Source organism: Miniopterus natalensis, chromosome 1 (assembly GCF_054644295.1).
Source record: "Miniopterus natalensis isolate mMinNat1 chromosome 1, mMinNat1.hap1, whole genome shotgun sequence".
NCBI classification, from domain to species: Eukaryota; Metazoa; Chordata; class Mammalia; order Chiroptera; family Miniopteridae; genus Miniopterus; species Miniopterus natalensis.
Genome location: NC_142081.1, coordinates 167,446,494 through 167,472,774, shown reverse-complemented (window position 1 = coordinate 167,472,774; position 26,281 = coordinate 167,446,494). Strand labels below are relative to the sequence as shown.

Sequence of the window (26,281 nt, the reverse complement as noted above, 5' to 3'; positions counted from 1 at the left end):
AGGTGCAAAAGGGGAATTTTATGTGTAAGAAAATAGTACATAAAAAATGAAAGCAAGGCATTCATTTGTACACAGCTTTTCTGAAGTAAAATCAAATGTGTCCTAGTAAAAATTCTGGCATATACCTACTGAGATATTTTGTATTTGTGGTAGGTACCTATAGGATATAGTAGAGCATTTTATAGCTGTGGGCATGACCTGGTTTAATAAACATCAACACTTTTCTTCCATTGTTTTGTCATAACCAAGGATAAAGTGAGTCACATAGAACTGGGAGAGAGCAGGTTGTATTTTCTAGGAGCATCCATTCTATATACCGCATGCTTGACCAATTGGCCACAATGGCTCTAGGGGATCAATTATATAAGCCAACCCACAACCATTTTCTGTGGGACATAAGGGACTGGAAAAAGGAGGAGTCTGTGTATCTTCAGAGTATAAATTTATTTTTCTTTACTGTCAAGAGAAGTACTGACAATTTTCAAACATTTTATTTCTCAGTTATCAGCTTAAGAATAATGTATAGGAATAAATTTGCTTCTATTTTTATTTGTCCAACTGGAAATAAACTAGGTTTGTTAATGGCCTGTTTTTCTGGTAGTAAATTTAAGAAAGGCACCAAACTAACATCATAAAATCCAAATAACTAACTTAAGCTACCTTCCCTTTCTATAGTGAAGTGTGTAGCTCAAGAAACGAGAGATAGAATCTTTTAAAGTCTTAACATACCCCACATTGACCCTTTTCTAAATATTTCCAAGTACATATCAGAAGTATAGATCTGGTCCTATTAAACTGCCAGTTACTGAGGTTAACAATGGAGCATTGCTGCCTTGAAAAATAGCCTATCTCCCTGCCTTCTTGAAGTTTGCAAGATAAACATGTACTGATTTTAAATGAAAGTGAACATCAGTGAACTAGACAGATTTATTGAGTTCGCTTGTAGCAAAATGAGCTTGTTCCATTTTCACATACTTTTTCTGGTAGTAAATGTTTTAATCTATTGATGCAATGGAGAGATGCTACATTAGCTATAAAAGAGAAAGAGGGCACTGTTCAGTGACAGGACCTATAATATGTATAGTGCAGTAAAGAATTTGCAGGAATTTAATGGCCCTGAATTTAAATAGACACCGTATAGTTTACTAACCTGAAGATTCATAAAAGACTGTTGATTCTTCCGAAGGCTTAAACTTAACTTAGACATATGAGGGCATTGGTTTTACTTGGTAGAAGAAAATGTGTTTGATTTCAAAAGAAGGAACCCCATTTTCATAGTACTGCCACACACCAGAATTTTATACTCTGTTCTTCCTTTCCTAGTATACACATTTGATTTTGATTTTTGTTGCTAAGCAGTTATAATGTTCCATCACAAATCCCTCTTCTTCTCTAAAATTGGTGGGCACAGCAGAGCCTGAAACCTCATGGTCTGATGAGTCCATGCTGTGAGTGTCATGAGAGAATGATGCTGAGAAGATTTGTGAGTTAAGATGCCATTGAGAAATCTGAAACATCCCTTCACACTGAACAGTCAAAATTTACAACTTAAGATTTCATTCAAAACATCATACATTTGGATCTACTTTTCCTATTAGTGGACATTTGAAGTAAGGCATCAAACTGTTCCTTCATTTTCTGGCTGAGAAAAGTTGTAAGTTGTAAGTGGTAAGCACCTAATTCATATTAGTTACTCTCATAATTTTGTCGTCATCATCATCTTGTTTGCTAGAGAGCGTCACACAGGTTAAGAGTATAGGCTCAGAAGGTCCCATACCAGCTCTCCTGATTGCTAATTATAGGACCTCTGCACTCAGTCTCCTGATCTGTGTAATAATGACAATAATATCAACAAGGTTGTGAGGATTAAATAAAATAACAGAGATAAAGTATTCAGCAAATAGACTGACATAGCATAAATGCTAAATAAGCGGGACCAAAAACAACTTGTTTCAATATCGTTAAGTAGAAATGCCACAGAGATTGCAAAATCTTTCTTTGCACTAGATTGTAGAATAAATCTTTTGCAGTGTAGGTATATCAGTAGATAGTGAGAGAAATAATGGACTCCGTGGAGAGATAAGAAGTAGTGCCTCAGGAGGATTTTATGTGCCTACTCAGCAGAAGTAAAAACCATCCTTTACCGTCTGTAAGATTTGTCTCTTTCTCCTTTGTTCACATCATTGAACAAACCAAGTTCATATTTGGAGCCATTTGTCTGTGATTTTAAAAGCATGTCCGTGCCAACATTTATTGGCCAATAGTTACAATAAGGCGTTGAGTTAGAACCTGACGATGCTTGGGTGAATGATACAGGTGCTTTGCATTCAAAATCCTCCAAGTACGCCCGGAAGAAGGACCGAGAGAAGGTAAAAATAAACACCACGGGCCAAGAGAATAGTAAATGAGACAGTATGAGTGAAATGAAGAATAGATATTGGCAAACTATGGCCATGGGATAAACGGCCACTGGTTTGTTTTTGTACTGGCTCACAAGCTAGGAATATCTTTTACATTTTTAAGAGCTGTAAAAACAAGCAAACAAAAGAAACCACCACTGTGCCACACAGCCTGTATGTGGCTGCCAAAGCCTCAATTATTCACTATCCAGCCCTTTGCAGAAAAAGTTTGCAGATCCCTGAACTAGAACATTATCAAAAATTCCCCCATAAACTATGTTGAAATTACAGTTATTCAATATGGCTAGTAAGTAAAGTAGTATTCATGAAAGAATAACTTAGAACCAAAAGATAAAGTTTGGCTTAACTAGGAAATAAGAGGTGTGAGGGGTTCTGAACAGGGGCAACCATGTGAGCGAGAATTGAGAACTAATTGTAGGTGTGGGGTAAATGCTGTTGTGAAGGATGTGGTTAGCATATAGGATTAGTAAGGCATACAATTACAAAAATATTGTAAGAAACACACTTTTGGAAAGTTATAATAATTAATCTAAAGATCTGGAATTTATTCAGATGAATTGGTACGAGCATCTCAGTTTTACCAATGGCCAAAAAACTTAAAAGCCTTAAGTAAGGCTTTTAAATAGACTTTTCAAGAGATTCTGTTGTGTATTTTCTACTAATGAATTCTGAAAGTAATTTTGTTTTTGTTTACAGTTGTGGAAATCATATTTGTATTAGTAATCTTGTTATTATTAACCAGATTTTTATGAAATACAAAATATATTCTGCTAGTGTGAATCTGGTCCCAAGCGGGTTGAGGTATTTGGAAGACTTCTACCTAGTCCCGGATCATGTAGTAGCTCCTCAGATTCCTAATCTGAAATTCCTCAGAATGTTAGGGGTTTTATCCCTTACTTAATGTCTCTGTAGGTTGTGTTGTCTCATTTTTTTGTACCAAGTGATAATAAAACCTTTCAATTCCAAGATTAATTTCACAAGATCCAGAGAGCTCTGGCAAAGACTGAAAGAACAATGTTTAGCCAGAAGTAATGTAACTTTTCTTCTTTCAGCTTCTAGTTCATCTCATCAGTAAGATTAGGATAGCCATTCCTGCCCCAGAATACATACAATTAAGTGAATCAAAAAATATCCATAGTTAATAATTTTTAAAAATTCTGTTGAGTTAAAAAACTGAAGCTTGTGGTTAATATCTTAATTCTCTGGTTTCATTTTTCTTATTTGTAAATATCAGGGACTGAATGACACCTAAAAAATATTTCAGCACCCAAACCCTGGGATGATCAATTATGAAGGCTTTACTAAATATCTGGAATTAGATCTAGGTTCATTCTGAATATCTACTTTGTTGCATATCCAGAGCTGGATGCATAGAACTTACTTATAGGAACAGTCTGATAACATATATTTCTCAGGAATAAATGGATAACATTTTCCACAAGAAGTTTGATTTTAGTCAAACTGTTTTGTATTTCTAACTTCAGCTTCTCTAATAACAATTTCCTTCTCTTTGCCATTCACTTCTGTACTGGTCTGTGTTTAATCTCGTTACACAGGTCCCTTTGAAAGCATTTAAAAATAGCTTATCGTTGGGAAAAAAGTTAACTGAAAATCACCAATTATAGACTGTAAGCATCCCTAAGGTGGGGCTCAGTTCTTCCTCTGTAACCTATTCATAATAGTACCACCAAATTCACACAGTTTCTTTGAGGATTAAATAAAATAATCCACAGGTAGACTATTCCCATAGTGCATGTTCAGTAACTGTTAGGTGCTATTATCTATTATTGTCTCTGTACTCTCAGCTCTGAGGGCTTTGCACATAACAAATTTACTCAGCAGATCTAATCTGTAAACATACGTATATTGTCTTGTCCACTCTGAGGGGACTTTCTGTTTGTGTTTTACGTAGCAGTTCTAAATGCTGTGTGGTTGTTGCACAGTGGTGACTAATCAGTGTTAAAAAGTACATCCTTGAACGAGATGTAATGTTGAGTTTAATTCTTACCAATAATAACTTTAAAAAATTACTACTTTTATGAGAGCTATCACCAATGGATTCTCAGAAGACTCTCCTAATAGAACCATTTTCTTCTAAAAGGCTGGATTAACAGTTTGAAAGATTTTACAGATCCATCAATGAAATGAAAGTTTTAATACAAAATGAAAGGCAATCTCAGTTCCTGCGGCATCTATAGATACTGTATTTAAGCGTTTAAATTAGAATGAGGCTGGTGAAAGCATTTTATGAATTATTGACATTTTCAATCTACACACTCCAGGATGAAATTCATTAGGAGGTGTTAATTTTGGAGACACATTATATAAAGTCATTATAATGCAAGGTGCTTGAGCAGCACTTTTATTCACTAATGCACAGGTATTATTTGAAAAACATAATTTAGAAGCTGAGCTGCAGTGATTATCCCTGTCTTTCATTAAATAAAGGATTAGCCCTTCATTTACAGAAAGAGACAGATGTCTGTCAGAGTTTTTGATATGCAGTATACAAAAAAATTAATGAACATCACAGATTTTTTTTCATTTCTGTATACTGAAGAGCTTCTGTGATTTTTTTTTTGGGGGGGGCAGGTGTAAAATGGAATAAGAGAGAATTTTCTCTGTTTCAGAGCAATAAGAATTGATAGGACATGAGGTATTCACCACAAGTTTGTTTCTGGTGATAAGAAAATCCTGTTTCCTTGGCAAAAAAATGAGTAACCCATTTTTCCCCGTTATTTTATCTTCTCTGGAGGGATGTGTTGCATCACTGGTCTCAAGCTTGATAACACTGAAAAGTATGACATTCAGTTTCTTTCTTTGAAAATACCACACTGCAATTCATCACTGCTAGGAGGCACGAGAAATATTTCTTGAACTCTTTCTATGTGCAGGCACTGGAGATGCAAAAACAAGATCAAAACATGAATTTGAATTCCAGCACTATGGATCTTTATTTTTATTGCCACTGTTACAGATGTCCCCATTCCCCCTCCATTTGCCCGCCTCCGCCCAGCCCCCGTCCCCCTTCCCTCAGGCCATCACCACGCTGTGGTCTGTGTCTATGGGTTATGTGTAATATGTTCTTTAGCAAGTCCCTTCACCTTCTTTCTTCCAGCCCCTGCGCCCCCCTGCCCTCTGACAGCTGTCAGCCTGTTGCATGTGTCCATGCCTCTGTTTCTATTTTCTGTGTCAATTTACTTGTTCATTGGACTCTACACATGAGTGAGATCATATGATATTTGTCTTTCTCTGACTGGCTTATTTCACTTAGCATAATAACCTCCAGGTCTATTCATGCTGTTGAAAAAGGAAATTTCTTCCTTTTTTTACAGCTGCATAGTATTCCATGGTGTGAATGTACCACAGCTTTTTTATCCACTTAGCTACTGATGGGCACCGGGGCAATTTCCAGATGGTGGCTATTGTAAATAATGCTGCTGTGAACTTACGGGTGCATATATTATTTCAAATTTGGCATTTAGGATATATTCCCAGAGGTGGGAACTGCTGGGTCAAAATGCGTGTCCCTTTTTACTTTTTTGAGGTAACTCCCTACTGCTTTCCACAGTGGCTGCACCAGTCTGCATTCCCACCAGCAGTGCAGGAGGGCTCCCCTTTGCCCACATCCTTTCTAGCATTTGTTGTTTGTTGATTTATTGATGGCAGCCATTCTGACAGGTGTGAGGTGATATCTCATTGTGATTTTAGTTTGCATTTCTCTGATGATTAGTGACTTTGAGCATTTTTTGACATCTATTGCCATCTGTATGTTTTTGGAGAAGTGTCTCTTCAGGGGTCCTTTGCCCATTTTTAACTGGATTGCTTGTCTTCCTGGTGTTGAGTTGTATAAAGTTCTCTTTTAAAAAATTATTTTATTTTTTATTATTGTTGAAACTATTACAGATGTCTTCTTTTTCCCTCCATAAGTTCTTTACATATTTTGGAAATTAACTCCTTTATCAGTTATATCATTGGCAAATATATTCTCCCATATAGTGGGCTCCCCTTTCATTTTGTTGATTTTTTTTTTTTTTTTTTTTTTTGCTGTACAGAAGTTTTTAGTTTTATGTAGTCCCATTTGTTTATTTTTTTCTGTTTCCCTTGCCATAAGGAGATATATTGGCAAAAATATTACCATGATAAATGTCTGAGATTTCACTGCCTACGTTTTCTTCTAGGATTTTTATGGTTTCATGACTTACATTTAAGACTTTTATCCATTTTGAGTTTATTCTTGTATATGGTGTAAGTTGGTGGTCTAGTTTCTTTTTTTTGCATCTATCTGTCCAATTTTTCCATTACCGTTTATTGAAGAGGCTGTCTTTATTCCATTGTATGCTCTTGCCTCCTTTATCAAATATTAATTGACCATAAAGGCATGAGTTTATTTCTGCACTCTCTGTTCTGTTCCATTGATCTATACACCTGCTTTTATAAAAACAGTACCAGGCTGTTTTTATTACAATGGGCTTGTAGTGTAATTTTATATCAGGTATACCTACAACTTTGTTCTTCTTTCTCAAGATTGTTGAGGCTATTAGGGGTCTTTTTTGGTTTCATATAAATTTTTGGAATATTTGTTCTAGATCTGTGAAATATTCCATTGGTATTTTAATAGGAATTCCATTGAATCTATAGATTGTGTTAGGTGGTATGAACATTTTAATGAGGTTAATTCTTCCAATCCATGAACACAGTATATGCTTCCACTTACTTGTATCTTCCTCAATTTCTTTCTTCAATGTCCTGTCATTTTCTGAGTACAGGTCTTTTACCTCCTTGATTGAATTTATTCCTAGGTACCTTATTTATTTATTTTTTGTTGCAATAGTAAATGGGATTGTTTTCTAAGTTTCTCTTTCTGATAGTTCATTATAAAAATATTATGAATTCTGAATATTAACTTTGTATCCTGCCACTTTGCTGAATTCATTTATTAGATCTTGTAGTTTTCTGAAGTCTTTAGGGTTTTTTACGTAATATGTCATTTGTGAATAATGACGGTTCTACTTCCTCGTATTTCATTTGGCTGCCTTTTATTTCTTCTTCTTGTGTGATTGCTGTGGCTAGGACTTAAAGAGCCATGCATCTTTGTATCTATTACCTCATTTGAAAAATAAAAATAATGAGAGTATCTACCTCATAAAGTTGTTGTAAGATAATTAAATAGTATTGAATGCAAAAGTTTAGACCAATATGTGGCATGTGGTACATGCTAAATGAATGTTCTTATAACAGACATAGTGCCTGCCCTTAGGGAGATTCTATTTATGTTAGTTATCTCCTCTATAGTGTGCTTCTATGTGAGTTTGGTTAAATCCTTTAACCATTTGAGTTTTGGTAGACTCGTCTCTGATAAAGAAATAATAAATACAACATCACAGTGTTGTTTGAACATTTAAATCAAGTGAAAACATTTCTAAAATTATAAACTGTTATACAAGTATAACGTACCATTGTAAACTTTTGATTACCCACATTTAGATGATTTTGTTTCTGGATGATGCACCAGCAAATTTTCATCCAAGACTGATTTATTTAATACTTAACTAGTTTGCCTTTCTGCTGTTTTCCTAACTGCCCAACTGCCTAGTGATAAGGGTACCCCAAGGTCTTTTAATAGCCTAAGCCAGTGAAACCAAGAAAATAATTGTTTAAAATATGCTATATTTCAGTGAAAAAAAATAGTTGTTTATAAATTATTTAATACATTATAGCCATCTTATGTTCTCTGTAAGTGGCTTTATATTTATTACAGAAATATAGAACTATCATTGGATTATAACACTCTCCTCATTTCAGACACTTAAATTGTAGATAGAAAATGAATTGTGTAACTTCAGTTTAAAAGAAAATATAAGCTACATTAGAATTAGATACAATTTCATACTTCTCAGTTATGGCACTAACAATTTTTGGCACATAACCGTTTTATTTGCCTCTAATTCTCAGTGCAATTTGAAAAAGCTTGGCAACGCATGCATGTGCTCTCTCATCCATACCTTTTCTAATTAAAGAATGCAGTTGGAAAGTATTGCATATGGTGCAGATATGGATAGAACTCATAACATCTTATTTTCTAAACAGTGACATGACTATATATTATATCTATTTTATGAACTATTGGAAAATGAAAGGAAATTGCACTAATCTTTTTTCCCCCGTTTCTTCCTTTTATACAGAGTAAAATTACCCTTAGTTTGGATTTGTCATTTACTCTTAACCACAGGATATAGCTTATGACGTTAAGTTTGACAAAGGACAGCAATGAAATCGCTTCAAGGAAATGTATAAATATATTTGCAGAGGCCGAATGAACAATAAAAATAGTTGGGGGATTAAAAGTGAAGAGAGAAAAGAAGAGAAACTAGTTCCAAAGAGGTTTTGAAATGAATAACGACAGTTATAATGTCAGAATTCAGGATATTGGACCTGACAGAATGACAGGAGGTCCTGAAGGCCTAACACGATTGTCATCGTACAATTCATTTATTTATGATCTTTTTACAGAGAGAAGAGAAGGGAGTATTTTCAACCTGCATATTTAGATCATTGCAGGCTATTTTATAGCAACACATTTTTCTTGCCAAACTAACCCTCAAGAGCATCCATACATTTTTTTCCTCATTTCCTTTTTTCCCTCCAGTTTTACGTGTAATGAGTTGTAGATACAAACTGCTTATATGTTTTACTTCCCTGCTTGTCCACTGAAATATTTAAAGATATTATGCAGATTATGCTTTGCACATATGATTTGATATAGTAAATCCAGATTTTGTCTTATTACTTCTTTTCTCTTGACTACCTGCTTAAAATATCAAGAAGCAGAATTAATAACCTTTATTTGAATTATGTATTAATTCAGTAGCTATTTACTGAGAATTTATTATGTGCCAGGCACTGTGAGGTTGTAAAAGATACAGTGGTAAACGTGTTTCATGCAATTTGTTTGTTTGCTTATTTCAGGGAAGGGAAACTTCTAGAATCCGAATTAGAAGATGAAAAAATGACTGGCTAATTCTAAATGTTACTAGCTTTTCAATGACAAATTATGTTTGCTTTGCCATTTTTTGCTATGGGAATATGATTTGTGTGTGCTTGTTTCAACTTAAATTATGGGATTGTCTTACTTCCGTCTTGAAAATAGCAAATAAATGATAAACGAGCTACAGCCAGTCATGACATAGGCAAGACCATAATAATTTTCTCCAAAGTAGAACTGCCTAATACATCTTAATTTTAAGTAACCAGCAAGTAATAGAGGCAAGCTTCACTTATGCTACAGTTTATGCCAGTATTTCTGAAATTAGACCAGGACCAGAGAATTAAAAGCAAAATTTTACCTAATGAAAGAAAATAGAGGTGAAAGTTCTTTGGGGGGAAAAAAAGGCCATTGAAGTATAATACTTTAAAGAATATAAAACCTTATCAATACCTCCTATCACATATTCCATTTTCCTCAAGAAGTATTTGTTGAAGAGAGAAATACCAGCCACCAAGAAGTTAGGATATTTGCCCTTAATTATAAGACTACATAAGAATTTTATGTGAAATAAGACTAAAGTTGTGTGAGTATACATTTTATATTTTAGAATATAAGTGCCTTCCTTTATCACTCTCAAAAGGATATCTATGTAGAGCTGTTTCAAGGAATGAAATTAGTTCTAGAAATTCCTTTGTAAGGTGGTCTTTGAAAATGTCAACGTCAGCATGACTTCCCACTCCCAGCCTCCACCTCATTATAATGGGCCTCAAGTCCAAGCTTTTGAGACTATTGATTAAATAATTGTGTAAGGTACTTAGTTGTACTTCTAGTGGTCAGCCTGAACTCAGGTTTGTTAGTATTCTAGTCATAGCGTGAAGTGCATCTCTTAGGTAAAGCTTTTCACTTAGAGTCCAGAGAGCACTGCCGTTACTCAGTAAAGATTGAGGGGGATGATAAATTATAACAGTATAATAGTTTTTAAGAGTCCTAGAAATACTGTTAAAAATAATATGTGAATATTAGTGAAATAAGGAGCCTAAAAAATATAATCCCATTTTTAACTTCTTAAGCATAACTTTATATACATAAATATGATATTAAAGTTTTTAAAAAGTCAAGAGATATGAGTGTAATTTTGACAATAATTGAAGACATGAGCTTAGGTCAAAGCATAAAAATCTCACCCAAATATAATTTCTCCCTTGTTTTGAAACCTTCCTAGAGTTTTAAATTTATTTATTGTGCACAGTGTCTCAGTTTATTCCTTCCTCTGAGGTTATCTTTGATTCACATCACTTGCAACTTGTGCTTTTTAAGTTTGTGATATGACCCCATTCTTTCCTGACTGTCCTCTATTTTCCATTGGTCCCCATTTTCTCTTGTTGTGATCTCGGCAAATTGTTTCTGATGAGACAAATATTTATAGGATGATGAAGATGCTACTCGATGAGTTTCATGAATATGTTACAGTTTCCCAGAATTTTCCCTGACTTGTATTGATGAGTACTTAAAAAATAATAATGGAATCTAATTTGAGAGCTATGTAGCCATATCATGTTTGAGGATCTCAATTTATTCTTACAAGAGTATATTGAAAACTCAGTTCAGAATTTCAGAAAAGGCCAGAGCAGGTGACTTATTATTTATATCAACCTTCTAATGCAGATTTTTCTGAAAGGCGTTATTTTTTCCACAATAATGTAAAATATTGATGAGTGGGAGGAAGAGAGTTTCTTCAGAAAGGATCCTAAATCCATGTCTCAGGGTGAGAGCGTCCCCTGTTAATGGGCAGCCTCATGAAGTGCATTGCTCATCAGACAGATAGGCTATGGGAAACCTTAGGCCTTAGGAAATGAGTTAGAGGGTCCTTTCTTCTGAAGAGCGCATTCTGGAGATGGATAAAAAGCAGGACTATTATGGTAAATAGTGGCATACAGTTTAGTATTTCAAAAATGAGATTAGCCAAACAATTTGAAAGCTTTCTGTGTATATTACCGACCTGCCTTTCAGATGAAAATTTGGGTGTTCTTACTATGAATATTGTATTTCTTTTACCTGTAATCGAAAAGGATGTTTATTCAATTTTAGCCTGATTAACTTTTGCCTTGTTTTTAACAAGTTTGTACTGTAATTTTAAGCTGATAATATGATTGTATTTTTTAAAAATAATTTTGCTACAGGAATGGGTTTGTAAAAAAGCATATAATGTTCAATAAATCAGGTCTGAGTGAAATTAATTATTTACTTTCAGTTTGGAAGAGGTGAATAAAAAGTGCTTGGCCAATACCATTAATCTATTCTTTTTCTTCTTTCTCTCTCTTTTCTTCTCTCTCTCCAATAGAAGTGGAACAAAAAGGTAATTAAATACCTTTCATAAATTATATACTATTTATAGGCTAAGTTATTTAACAGTTTAACATTTAGTTAAAATAATTTTGTTATTAATTCTTATCTATTTTATGAAAATTTATTTACTACTTCTGCTGCTCAACTTCACTTTAATTTGTTAGACTGACCAGTGCTGGTTTCATTCTTTTATCCTAAAACAGTTTAATAATGTAAAATTTTTAATTGTGTATTTTATTCCTCTTTATTTTTAAATAAGTAGTTACAAATCCAGTAGATGGTGATGGATAGTGATTGCTTTAGATTTGTTTTTATTTTTATACTAATTTTCCATAGCTTTGGTGTGGTTTCCCCTGTTTCTTTATTGTCTTTTAACTACTGGGAGAAAGGGGAGATGGTTTTCATGAAATACCTTTAGATAAATTATTTCAGTAACCAAGGGCTGATTAGTAACTAACATAAAATTTATATGCAATTTTCACAACAATGCCTACCCATCCTTTATAATTATAGTTACCATATTAGAATCCTGAGAAATTCTTTTAGTCATCAGTTTTATATTGAGTATGAACTGAATTGGCCCTCTCTTCTTGCTGTGGAAGACTGTAATAGTCAACTTTTCCCTCAATTTTTTATTTCTCCAAAAGTAAAACTTTGGGCACTTTAATAATGTACTTTCCTTTTTAATAACCTCTAAAGCCTCTAAGCTGAGTTTCATCTTAGACTGTTTCTATTGGAGCTAGGCTTAAAATTTCTGTTAAAGAGCTCATTACTAATATCAAGAAAATAATACTTTTTTCATTAAGTATTAAAATATGGGTAAACATCCAAGTTCCTTATGAATTTCTAATTCCTCCACCCAATACACTTGTCATCATTTCAAGCATAACAGTAGACTGCATGGTTATTTTTCAGTGTGTTTGCTTTGCAAAAATATGAGAGCAGTGTTTCCCATAGCAGGTTCGAAGGACACGCCACTACAAAGAGGCTCTGCAGACAGGGTTCCATGATCAAATCGGTTGGCAGAATTTGCTCGCCCTCCCACTTGTGCTTTGGAGCTTCACTAATGTTCCTGAGCTATTGGAGTCTCTGCCACAATTCTGTGTAACAGGGTATGGGTTTATACGTGGCTAAGGATCCCTTTTTTTCCCGTGAAACTTCTAGCTACACCGCACAGAAACAGGTGCTTCGAGGACCACCCTTTGGGAAACATTGCTTTATAGCCCCTTCATTACAGATCAATCAGCCAGGCTTTCTTACACCACTGACATGATGCGCTACTGAATCATACTAAAAACCACCTGAATCAGATAACTTGCCCATTTTCAGTCTGAAGTATGAGCAGCAAAATATTACAGCAAGTAATCTTGTTTTTTAATGCTCTTCTCATGTAACAGTAGAAGGTACATGTTTTTAAGTTCCAGTACTACTGTATTTAACAGGACATTTTTAACTGATTAAAATCTAGATCTTGGGTTCTGCTCTGTAACCTTTTGCCTTTTCTGCTTCCCTTTCCTCCTGTCCTTCCTTCTTCCTTCTTCTTCTTCGGTGTTCATCCATCACTCATTCTCAGTTGCGTGGGTTGCATGCTCTGTGTGCGCTATAGCGGCTTGAAGAGCTTTGTTTGCTAGAAGATTCAGTGGCCTATATTGCAGGGCTTTACTTTTCCTTTGTTATTGTATTGAATTACTATTGGATTTCTACATATTTCCTAATGATAAGTACTGAGTAGCTAATACCATCGGAGTGAAAACAATGTTTTTCGAAATTTATAAGTAAGATACACAAAAGCATCTTGTGTGAACATTTGCATTTGTTATGTCTATGGAATACATAGGCATACAGCACATTTGTATACGTATATCCAAAAATATTGTAATACATGTGTACAAAGGTGAAAGCCAAAGGAAAGCACAGCTACTCATAAAAGGCCAAATGTTTTCAGCAAATGAAATCGAAAATGATTTTAAACAAAAATCAAAATTAACTTGTCTGACTACATTGTGTTCTCAGAAGAATGCGGCAAAATAATTAAGCGGTGGTGGGTATCTCTTGTTAGAGTTGCATTCCACTTGGTGAAAAATAAGACAAAATGGCAAAATATAAAACGAATATATTTATTATCTGAACTCTTTTCCTTCCCACAGTTTTTCTCTGTCCTGGACTACTAAAAGGAGTGTACCAGAGTGAACATTTGTTTGAGTCCGACCACCAGTCTGGGGCATGGTGCAAAGACCCTCTGCAGGCTTCTGACAAGATTTATTATATGCCCTGGACCCCTTACAGAACTGATACCCTGACCGAGTACTCATCCAAGGATGACTTCATTGCTGGAAGGCCAACTACAACCTACAAGCTCCCTCACCGGGTGGATGGCACCGGATTTGTAGTTTACGACGGAGCTTTGTTCTTCAACAAAGAGCGCACCAGGAACATAGTCAAGTTTGATTTGCGGACTAGGATAAAGAGTGGAGAGGCTATCATAGCAAACGCCAACTACCACGATACCTCCCCCTACCGATGGGGGGGCAAATCGGACATAGACCTGGCCGTGGATGAGAACGGGCTGTGGGTCATCTATGCAACAGAACAGAACAACGGTAAAATTGTCATTAGTCAGTTGAACCCTTACACCCTCCGGATTGAAGGGACGTGGGACACGGCATATGATAAACGGTCGGCTTCCAACGCGTTTATGATCTGTGGGATTCTGTATGTGGTGAGGTCTGTATATGAGGATGACGACAACGAGGCCACAGGGAACAAGATTGACTACATTTACAACACCGACCAAAGTAAGGACAGCATGGTGGACGTACCCTTTCCCAACTCATACCAGTACATAGCGGCCGTGGATTACAACCCCAGGGACAACCTGCTTTACGTGTGGAATAACTATCACGTCGTGAAATATTCTTTGGATTTTGGACCTCTGGATAGTAGATCAGGTAAGTTTGACTTTTGATGGTTCTCAGGAGGGAGAGTGTTTACAGTTTATTCTCAATACGTTTATCGTAGGTTTTAATTAGACTGCCTTTGTGGTCTTTTTTCTGGCCTTTGTACCTGAAAATGGCTCCTTGTCTTTCCATCTAAACAAATGCTACTGTTAACCATGTTCAACTCTAAAAAAGTATAAGAAATGGCTATTTCTCCTCTGTGCAGCTAGTCTCTAATCTTTAGCCCTTCTTTGAAGGGCATTGTGATTCTCAGCTGATTAATTCTTTGTGTAGCGTAGCACACAGAATCTTTGCTGAGGTAGAATGCTGTCTCATCTGATTGTGGCTTGCCTTCAGAAGTGTTCTACACTTGGAACACATCAAAGGCTTGGCTTGTAGTAATGCTTCAGGAGTCCTACGCCAATATATTCACCTCACAGAGAGCATCGTATGTGACCACTTCTATTGGGAATATTGTCAGTTTGAGTATACATATTTTTGAGTATAACTAACTGATATATAGAAAAATGTTCCTAGCTTATAAACACAGAAAAAATAGATCTTAATTTTATTTAAAAAATGCAAAACAGCTCTGAGTAAACTTGAGATACTTTAATTCCCTTTCTTTACGAGTGTCTTTTTAATCTCTAGGACATACAGTTTCCTTTTCAGAAATTGCTTTTCAAAAATATTTTTATCTACATAGCTGAGCAGAATTATCTTAATTTAGAAGCTAAATTATTTTAAATTAGCAATAATATTATTCCTCATGATAACACATAATGGAAAACAAGATACAGGTATCTGAATTTTAATAGAATATAACAATTCAAAGTTTAATTTTTTTATTTCAATGCTTACATGTTAATATATTTTTTTATTTTCTCTATTTCTTTGACCGTGATTCTACTATGAAACTATTCTGCTTTCTAACTTAGTTCATTTTATGCATGTCTTCTTATACAACCAGATTCTAAATTTCATATGGCCAGTAACCTTGTCTTACCCACCCTTTCCTTCTGTCTTACTTTGAGCATTATTTCCTACCTTCTCACGCGCTAGTATAATGCGTGACATCTATAAAATAAAGACGCAGTAACTCTGATGCGGGAGGAAGGAAGGAAGGAAGGAAGGAAGGAAGGAAGGAAGGAAGGAAGGAAGGGAGGGAGGGAGGGAGGGAGGGAGGGAGGGAGGGAGGAAGGAAGGAAGGAAGGAAGGAAGGAAGGAAGGAAGGAAGGAGGGGGGGGAGGGAGGGAATTGCTTTTCACTTCTTACTTTGATAGAATGCCAGATTAGGTGGAATGTTCTGTAATGCCTGAGAGGCTGCAACCCGAGTGACAGTGGTTCTTTCCCTGGCCAGCAATGCAGATAATACATTGAATCACTTTTTGTGGAAGGAGAAGCCTGACTATGCAAGAGCAGCAAACGCAGCTGCTCCCTACTCAGTCCTCAGCATCTCCTAGCTCAGGCATAGTATCTGACCCACCTCTCCACAGGTTAGGTTACTTGACCCAATATACCCTTCCATTGAAACTTTAAGCAAGAATCATCCGGAGTAATGATGGGAAGACAGTTCTTTGAGAGCTGTGACATTCTTAACCACAATTTATATTTTGACAGCAGAAACTCTGTTGGTGAGTAGTTCTTGGCATGTTTTGACTTCTGATTGGAACAAGAAGGAATGTCTGCTTACCTCCAGAGAAATAAATACAGTCATCATTTTTTGAGGTTAATCGATAAGGGGCAGTAACATATTTCAATTTTTATTTATTGGAAAGATCATGCATTATTTCTATTTAGAACAATATGTAGGTTAAAATTAATTAGGATTCCAAGGTTTTTATTTGATGGACTGAGGCAAATTCCTAACTTAGTTTTTATAAATTATCCTTAAAAAGTACTTAGGGACTTGCCAAAAAACTATCTCCAACATATATGAATAAACTTACATGTGTATGTAATCCAGATATATGACAAATCATTGTAATTGTGGACATAGGAAAATTATACTATTCATTTCATTTTCTTCAATTTTTTACACATGAGAGTTAAAATATGGACCCTCTTGCCCACATGCACTAGTGCCCATATTTGTTAAAAAGGATGTTATTAAAGTGGAAAACATTGGGGAATGATAAAGTTCAGCTTTTGAAACAGAGTCCTAACTTTAGCCAGGACATTGGGTTTTTACCCTTTTTAAACAATGAAAGCTCTGTTTTGCAAAGCGTGAGTTTTCACTTTATTAAATTTGTAAACATAATCATAAGAAAAATATCATTATCATGCACAAATGCTCAAATTAAAAAGCGAGTACTTTGGTGTGAACTATGCGGCAGTTTTGAGGTGGAAAGAATAAGTGTGGGAAGTACATTTTATGCATGACATGTGTGGATATGAGAATTTCAATTAGCATTAATAGAGGGCGTTCATCTTTTTTCACACAAACAGTTTCAGCTGCATGTTTTTCTTTGGTAAATTACATTGGCATTTTTTAAAGAAATTGCCTTTAGTGAATTCTTATTATGGATCTTCTGTGTCTATGTGTGGAAACCAACTTACAATAAATATGTTCAGGTCAAAAAGACTAATTCTAAGTATGTAGATATAAAATATATGTGCTGTTGCCACAGAAGCAGGCTGAGTGTTTTTGCTCTGATTTTAAGTAAGTTCTAATCAATGAAAATTTACATTTTTGAAGTTTTTTGTAATTGAGTATCTATGTTTTCCTTCTACTAAGTATGACTATGCTGTACATTAAATTATCTAGATGTTGGAAGTTAAGCAGCAAATATGCTTCTCTTGGACATATAAAAATCCTGTGGTGAAAAGGGCATAGGTAGCATTCTGCTTCTGAACATGAGCTTGCGAGTCTGAAAGACTTGGGTTTGAATTCTACCTCTAGTGTTTGTGAACTGGTTGCTCAGCCCCTTAGTCTTGATTTCCTCAGCTACAAAATGGAAAAAATAACACCCAGCTCAGAAGATTCCTGTTAGATTTTACTGAGATGATACATGTAATAAGAAATAACAACATAACCTAATAGCTACACATCAGGCATAAAAAAACATTTTCCATATTTTCTTTTATTTAATTTTTATTTATTGATTTTAGAGAGAGAGGAAGGGGGGGAGAGAGAGAGAGAGAGAGAACATGGATTTGTTGTTCCACATATTAATGCAGTCATTGGTTGATTCTTGTGTGTGCCCTGACTGGGGATTGAACATGCAACCTTGATGTGTCAGGACGATGCTCTGAACATCTGTGGTACTGGCCAGGGTATCCATATTTTCTAGATAATGGGTTAAGGTTATAACTTACTCAAAAATCGCCCATCTATTAAAGTGCAGCCTGACTTTCGATCCCTGCTCCCTTCTGCGACATAGCGCTGGAGAAGCGTGCTTACTGATGCTGTGCGTGTCTAGATTCCTGCATTGGGTAGATCCCAGCATCCTCACATGCCAGGCATTCTTGATGCAAATCTAATTTGTAGTTCTCTCAATTAAATGATTACCATAGAGGTGCATTCCAAAATATTTTATTTATTCCTTAACCACAAAATCAGATGTATATTTATAACAAGAGTCCATTTTAAATTCTGAAATGGTAAACTTTAAGGGAGAGAGAATATAATGAGAAACTGAGCTTCTCAGAAATACTCTACAAAGTAGTTTCAGAAGTCGTTTAACCGGCATCCTTATGTTTCCCAGCGCCCATTCTCAAGCTGCTTGTTGCCCTGTCCTTTGTTAGGTAGGCTAGTTAAATGACTTTTATGTTTTTGTATTCTTTTCAAGGGAAAATATCAGAAGTGGTAAATATGTGGAAATGGTTATTTTCAACAATAGCTATATAAGGAAATTCATTTGAATTTGATTTTTTTTAACTTGTATTTCAGATGTTCGTTGTTGACGATAAGTGAAGTTTCTCCTAAGAAGTTATTTAATGGGCCTGTTCTTCTGGGCAAAGTTTTTTTAAGTATAAAATTTGTTCCCCATTTTCTCTAAAAACATTTTCAGAACATTATACTCTCTTTACCTACTCTGCGTTCTCTTAACAGCATGTTTGGCAGCTTATTTTGAAGTTTTCCAGCTTGAAATTAGCGGGAATTTGAATCAGAGCTTGTTTGATATTGCTACTCAAAATAGTTTCTATTTTCAAATTTTGTAGAAACAATTTCTAATTATATAGTTAGAAATCACATGTTCAAGAATATATAAATGCAAAGGAATTTTCAATTTCTAAAAAGCTTTGTTCAGGAACTAGTGAGACTTTGATCACATTAAACTAATCACATTGATATTGTTTTAGTTGTTATTGTTTACAATTCCTTAGTGATCTGTCAGGATTTGTTGAGTATTTTAAGAAACAGATGAGTTATATATACACACACACACACACACACATATATATATATAATTGTGTAGATACAGATAGATAGATAGATGATAGATAGATAGATAGATAGATAGATAGATAGATAGATAGATAGAGAGATAGATAGATATAGATATGGATAGATGTATGTTTAAAAACCTTCTTATTCAGAATATTATGGGAATGGGAGTAATAGTCTGGAATTTTGTTTTGTTACAATTAGATGTATCTTTACTTTGCTCACACTTACATATAATCAAGAGGACGTATGAGGCACCCCAGTTATTCGCACCCCACCACCCACACATAATTCACTCGGATTGTGCTGAGCCTTGCTAACCTAAAGGAAGCCTAGCAGGTGATGAAGAGAAGAGCTGAAGCACATTAAGACCTGATGCACTTTTTTTTCAAGAAGTAATTAGAAGAAATTAGTCAGTAGTATTACAATGGGAAAGAAAGTGAGCAACTGTTCAGTGAATTTTATATTCAGAGCATTGTCTCAGGTTTTTCAGTTGATGAACTGCAGGCATTTCTTCCACTTGGAGAAAATGGAAAGTGGATTGTATTCAGAAAGGAGTAGATGTTGTGTCCTGTTGATAACATTTTGTGTGCAGAACAGGTGATTCCCTTTTGGACACCTACATCGTACATGCTTGTAAGCATTAGCACCTGAGCATGAAACAAATGCAAAAGTGCTTTCTCTACTTTTTCTGAGCAGAGTACCCAATCTAGAAATATCAGATCTAGAGTTTTCTTCAAAAGTACTTTTAAGTGCTTTTCTCCTATCGTATAGGATGTGATGTACACTGCACATCCATTACTGCCTTTAACTGGCTATCTTTTGTAAGAAATACATTAAAAACCTCCAAATAATACTTGGCCATTTCACAGGTTATTTTAGTGATTCTCGGGTTGGCGTCATGACTCTAAAACAATTTTTATGTCTCTGTCTACACAGTGTGAGAGAATCAAGTAATTCCATCACTTGCCTTCAGCTATTATTAGTGACTGGTGTTGACTGACTGACTTTCACTGTGTGGTTCTTTCTCCCAAACCACCTTGTGCCAAGTTCATTATTCATTAATAAATAGGGGTGAGACGAGGCACTTTCTTTGACTTTCCCAGTTTGTTTCTAAACTCTCCATAGAACAATCTATACTTTACCTGTGAAATGTACAAATGTTTTCCAATGTTTCCTACTTACAGAGGAGGGAGTAGGCTCAAGTTGATAACAGGAATAGGCAGAGAAGTCCAGCTCCAACATTTTCCTAAAATGAGTGACTCTAAGAAATCAAAAAATCTGTTGGTTGAGATTTAGCAAAATATATCTAGCAATGAGTACAAACAACCCAATGATGGAGACGCGTGGCTGCTGGCTTGTACCTGCTCTTCTCCTTCCCAAACACAGTCCACACTTTCGTGAAAGCCATTTGAGATGATGTAAATGTGACCGCTCATCTATGTGCTGAAGATAGTCGACTCTAAAACAACAAAAAGCCTACACAAAACACTTTAGCGATGCAGATAAGGTGAACCTTCTGTCCTTATAATATGCTAATTAAGTGAATTTGTGTCTCCAGTAAAAGCTGTGGCTATGTAGTGATGAATAAGAACTTTAAACACACATGACACCTCGTTAAAATGTAATTTTCACATCATATATCTGAGCCCTATACTTTGACAGCTGAGTAATGTGAGTGCTAGGCAGAGAATCTTGAACATTTTGAAACTGTCACGTGTTTAATAGGTAGCTGAATTTGGTTCCTGAGCGGTTTAGTTAAATATGGTGCACCCTAGACGCAAAATAGAGCCAGAGAGCAGTGGGACCCTAAATCAAACTCACCCTCAGCCTCTGGGTTATGATTGCTTCACGGTTCCATATGAGATGCCACACTGTCTCTGAAGTTTCATTTACGAATGAACTTTACAAAAGAGAAGAAGAAAAAATCAGCTACTTGTTGCTAATTTCTTCCTGGTCTGTATTTTTATGCATCAGCTGTTTCCCTGTCTGCAGAGGAGCCCCCTCTCTTTCTCTCCAATTCTTGCTTCTCCGTCACCTATAGTGACAGCTGCTGCCTGAAGGGCACTGCTGCTGGTGATTTTTCAGGGAGCAGAGCCAAAACTTGCAAAGTTTGCAGTAGCCATTCCATTGCCTCGTCCCACCAGCTATGTTCTCTTATGTTGTTGGGCCTTTCTTGTATTTTTCTTTCTTTATAATTGAAGGTTAAGCCCCTCCAGAATGGCACCTTCTACTTCTGGGGCCCTGAATGTACAAAACCGCGGTCTTGTGTGTACAAAGCAAAGCTGGACCTGGCTTCTTATGGTAGCCATCAACCTCACATCTAGGTGACCTTCCTAATAAACGAGACAGGATGCAAGGGATAAAAAGGTTCGCAAATGTTGCTAACTTATTCATTGTTTTCCCCACAGCGTGGTGTCCCTGATAAATGTATCATTATTAGAAAAGTAATCAAAATCATTTTTTGCATGGGAGGCACAGTCGTAAGAAGACGAGTTGCCTGTGAATAAGCTTCCCGCTCACGCCAGCTGTTCTTCTGTGGCCTTGTCACTGCTCATTAGCACATCCACCAGAGGGCAGGCAGGTGGAACCGGAGCAGCTCTGCTGCTCCTTATTGGCAGCATCTTGTAAGGGGGCTACAGTGAGACGTCTGGTTATCCAGGTGCTTCACTTTAGCATGCTCTGCTTCTGCCTTCATTAGCACAGAGAAGTGAGAATTGACTTTATTATGCAGCGAAATCTAACATTTGCTTTATCTCTGTATTTTAACATTTTAGAGAGTGTTCAAGTACCTTAGATTAGGGTTGGCAAGCAAAAGTATGAATTTAAGCACAAAGGTATTTCCTCTTAATAACTACTTTCCCACCAGAAAGCTAAATTCTCAGATAAGAATGAGTAATGAGTAAATAATTTCAGATACACAAAAGACAGGGAAAATCTACTGTGCTGGATAGTTTTATGGGATGAGGCATGTTGTCAGATTTCCCTGAAAACAAATGGGAAAAAAACTTTTTTTGCTTAATAAGAATTCTGACTCTTTTTCTTTATGTTCTCAATAGTAAAAATTCATGACCAAACTCTTTGCATCCAGTTACCCCAATGAAGATATAAATTAAAATTATTCAGTGCTTTCTCTCTGAAGCATCTTGTGACTGAAATATTTTGACTTGAAAATTTGGATTGTTAAAAATAATGTTAGAAAAACAATTTTAACAAAAATATACAAATGTAAGTGGAGTGTTAGGTATTGTCGATTTCATGACTTAGAATTATCGCATGCTATTTTTTAAAATGGAATTGCTTTTGGAGAAACTTTTACCTTTGAGGGGGGAAAAATAAAAAGGGGCTTTCTTTAGAAACACTCTACCAATAAATGTAGAAAATAGGATGTGATTTTTATAACATATTAAACTTTTCAAAATCTATGGTAATTTTGCTATACAGCATATATACTTACATATTAAACAAAAGTAATTTAGGCTTTGATGGTTTGAAGAGAAGCCCACTGAGAGACATAAGTGGTAATGGTTTCTGGAGAAGGAACTTGGAAGTGGAATTGGACAAACTAAGAAAAAGCCAAAGGTGGAAAGTGAAATTCAGAGCTTCTGTAGAAAGCAGAAGCAGGAAGTCGAAATTGGGCTTAAGTCACAAGCCACTGATGGATTGGTGATTCTTTCTCTCTTTTTAATTTTTTTTCCATAACCGCTGTGCTATACACATGATTTTTTCTCTCTTTCTCTCCCCTCCCTCCCTCCTTTCCACACTTTCTTCCTTCCTTTCTTTACTCAGAAAACATGTCTTTAAGTACAAAGGCCAAGCACTGAGTTATGGTCTGTGGTCACAACTGTGATCAGGGCAGGCACTGGTCCTGCCCTCACGGAGCTTACAGAACAGTGACAGCAAATAAGAAGAAACAGAAAGGGGGTGTCAAAAATAGTAATAGTGCCTACCATTAATTAAGTGTTGGTCTTTTCTGGCCATTTATATAGAGAATAAATTTCACCATTCAAAGAAAACATTATCCTCATTTCCAGATGAAGAAATTGAGGATCAGAGGAGGTAAATAAATCAGATGTCCTGTACATAGTCCAGAGCTGCAGTTATAGTCCTAGAATGACTTTCTGCTATGTCACGTCAGCTCCAGCAGCGATTAAAAGGAATAGAAGTGGCACAGCCGAGGAGCAGTGCGCATGGACTAGAACGTGAGCAAGGCAGGCAGGCTGAGGTAGCAACTGCCAGGCAGCGAGGACCCACCGCCTTCAGTCAGAGGAAGGGCAAGAGCATGGGAGCTGGTGTTGCAGAGCTCTGCCGTCCCCTCCACTTGTGCCAGTCATGGGAACACACACCCCTTAACTGTTCGGAAATGCCGTGAAGTACAGGTAAAGAAACTGCGACTCAAAAAGTAAAGTCACCTGGCCAGAAAAACCCAGTTTGTAAATATAGGCAGAAGCCCAGGTTTATTTGACTCTGAATCATGAATCAGAAACTCTTTATATTCACAATGGAAAAAATTATGCTCTTGGAAATGCTTAAAGAAACAGATTGAATGAGAAGACTTAGAATTTTTTCAGAAATTCTGAGCAATTTGAAAAACTTGAGATTTGGGGGCTGGCTCTTTATTAGATTGTGTTCTACTTGACGCATATTATTTCCATTTTCTTAATTCAGATATATTGCTAGCAATACTTTCCTGGTTCCTTCCTGTGAGCAAGATTGGCAGAACGGTGAGAAAGTAAGATGAAGAAAGAAAAGAAAGTAGTAAGGGAAGAGAGAACTAAAAGGGGAACAAATACAGTTTTTCCTAAATGAATAAGAAATTGAATGAGCTCCCCCTTTTTTCCAAAGGGAAGTTGATGAAAGAACACACATTTTAAAATTTTAAAAAGTTATTTTCCAAGATTTATTTCATTACCTCAGTTGGTTAAAGATAAAATTAAGGACAAAGCATGCTTATAGCATGCCAGTTGCAATGTAAATTGTTATAACCCCCTTGGAGAGCAGTTTGGCTGTATCTGGTAAAACCTATGTCTAGATGATCAGCATACATTATATACTAGCCAGCCCACTTCTGTGTTTCCTCCCTAGAGGAACCGTCATAGTTGAAGAGAGACTTGGACAAGGGTGTTCATTTGAGCAATGGCTAAACTCACGTAAAAGTGGAGCACACCGAGCTGCCCCTCAGTGGGTGGAAGGGCACAGGGTGTGGCAGGGAAGGAAGGCAGAGCACAGTCTGTGAAAAATAAGCAGAGGTATGAGCGGACGACTCTGCTCTGGCGCCAGAGGTTTTAAAATCCTGGTAGTGTGGGGGATGGAGGGAAGTATTATATGATCAGTTATCCCATAGAAAGAAATACACCGCGTACTGGTACCTAGGAAGCAGTAAGTAAGGAAAGATCTTCCACTGGAATTGCCCTTTTCAAGGAATATAGGTAGTATAGGCCCATTGGCCTCACGCTGGCTTTGATAACTCAAAGAAGCCAGGATGGAACGTCCCAAAGCACCAACGGCCTCTACCTCCTAGAGCTCTTTCTGTGAAATCATGCAATTGTCCATAAAAGCCCTTTCTTGTCAGTAAAGGAAAATTTTGCTCTGAAATGTTAATTGATTGTGACCTATAATAGTAACTATCGTGTGTTTCAGCTACTGTGCATACTAAACAAGCCTTAAGAATTATGCCTTTACATCAGCTTCACTGAATTTTCCCTTGAGTGTGAGTATATTGACTTGTTGTACATTCCAGATTCTATGACAGCTTGTAGAGTCACTGTAATTTTTAAGCTTTCGGGAAAGTGGCAGAGTACTTCAGTGGATGAACAGGTCTTGGCTGATCATGTCCTAGGGCTAAGACTTTGAAATACCATGACACAGGTTCAAGCATGGAAGAGCTAAAATCTTAAACCCTAATAGCGAACAGGAATCTTGTGAATGAAGGTGGGGGTTTTAGTTCTCTGATTTACTACTACAAGAGATAAGCCAAACTGAATAGATGTGTGTCAGAAAATATTGAATTTCAGGACAGAATTCACATAAGGAATGTCAAAAATAATCATCTAGTGGAGTAAGTTGTATATTGGAGTCAGAGTCTAAAGTCATGTATTAAAGTAAAAAGTTAATCAAAATTATTTTTCAAACTCCTGGAATAGTTTATAAAAAATAATGAGTTTTAAAGAATGTATTCTTATAAAGTACAGAGGGAGCATTATTTATTATTGTTCAATGTGTATCATAAGTAGTAATAAGTACCTTTTACAAAGTATAATTTTACAGTATTTTGATTACATAACAGAGCTATTTGAATTCATGTAAATTAAATGTATCTGTGATGAAACTTCTCTGTATTAACAAAGAGAGTTCTCTAGGTATTCTGTGTTGATAAATCCTTATTGTGAGAACTTTTTCCCCAAACACTGCATATATTCTTCTTAAATATATTGCTTTCTGCTATCCCATTAAACTTGTATATAGTTATTAGATCACTTATTAATGTCTCAGCGGTGCAACCAAAACAGTTATGTGGTATAAAAAATATTTAATATTTAATGATATGAGAATGTTCTTTGTTTATTGCTGTTTTTTTTATTTTTAAATTTTTTATTCTTTTTCAAAAATTTATTTTATTGTTGAGAGTATTACAGATGTCTCCCATTTTCCCTCCTTTGCCCCCCTCCACCCGTCTCCCACCTACCCCTCAGACTTCACCTGTCTGTTGTCTGTATCTATGGGCTATGTATATAGGGCTTATAAGTTCTTTGCTGATTTTTTTTTAAAGCAGGTTTAAGTGATTTGCAATTTAGATCATTATCCATTTTTTTCTACTTTTGTTTTAAGTTTCTATGAAATGCTTTTTAAAATGATTTATATGGGATAGGCCTATTTTTATTTCATGGAGTACATATTTTGACAAGTATACAATCCAAAGTTTTAATGGCAATTCATTTCTAAATGGTTCAAGTGTGAGTTTTTCTGGGTTTTACCAAATTTCTGTAGTGAATATTTTCAGTCTTTGAAATAACAAAATAAATAAAATAAATAGCAAAATGAAATTCTGAAAATTAGCCTAATATTTCTCATGAATAGAGTACTGGTAATATATTTAGAATTCTATGCTGGAATATAAAAATATCTTCTAACTGTGTTCAAGAGAATTACCCAACTAACTGATTAGTACCCCCTTGTGACTAGGACAAACAAATAAGAAAGT

General features: G+C 35.8%; 1 protein-coding gene across 7 annotated transcripts in view; it reads left to right on the top strand.

Annotated features, from left to right (window-relative positions):
• Positions 1-26,281, top strand: part of ADGRL3 (adhesion G protein-coupled receptor L3) — a 697,726-nt gene that overhangs the window by 435,205 nt on the left and 236,240 nt on the right. For all 7 annotated transcript variants that reach the window (XM_087827196.1, XM_087827189.1, XM_087827185.1 and 4 more), the window contains one exon: positions 13,902-14,702. In XM_087827196.1, the coding sequence (XP_087683322.1) occupies positions 13,902-14,702 (801 nt within the window). The remainder of the gene's footprint in view (positions 1-13,901; positions 14,703-26,281) is intronic.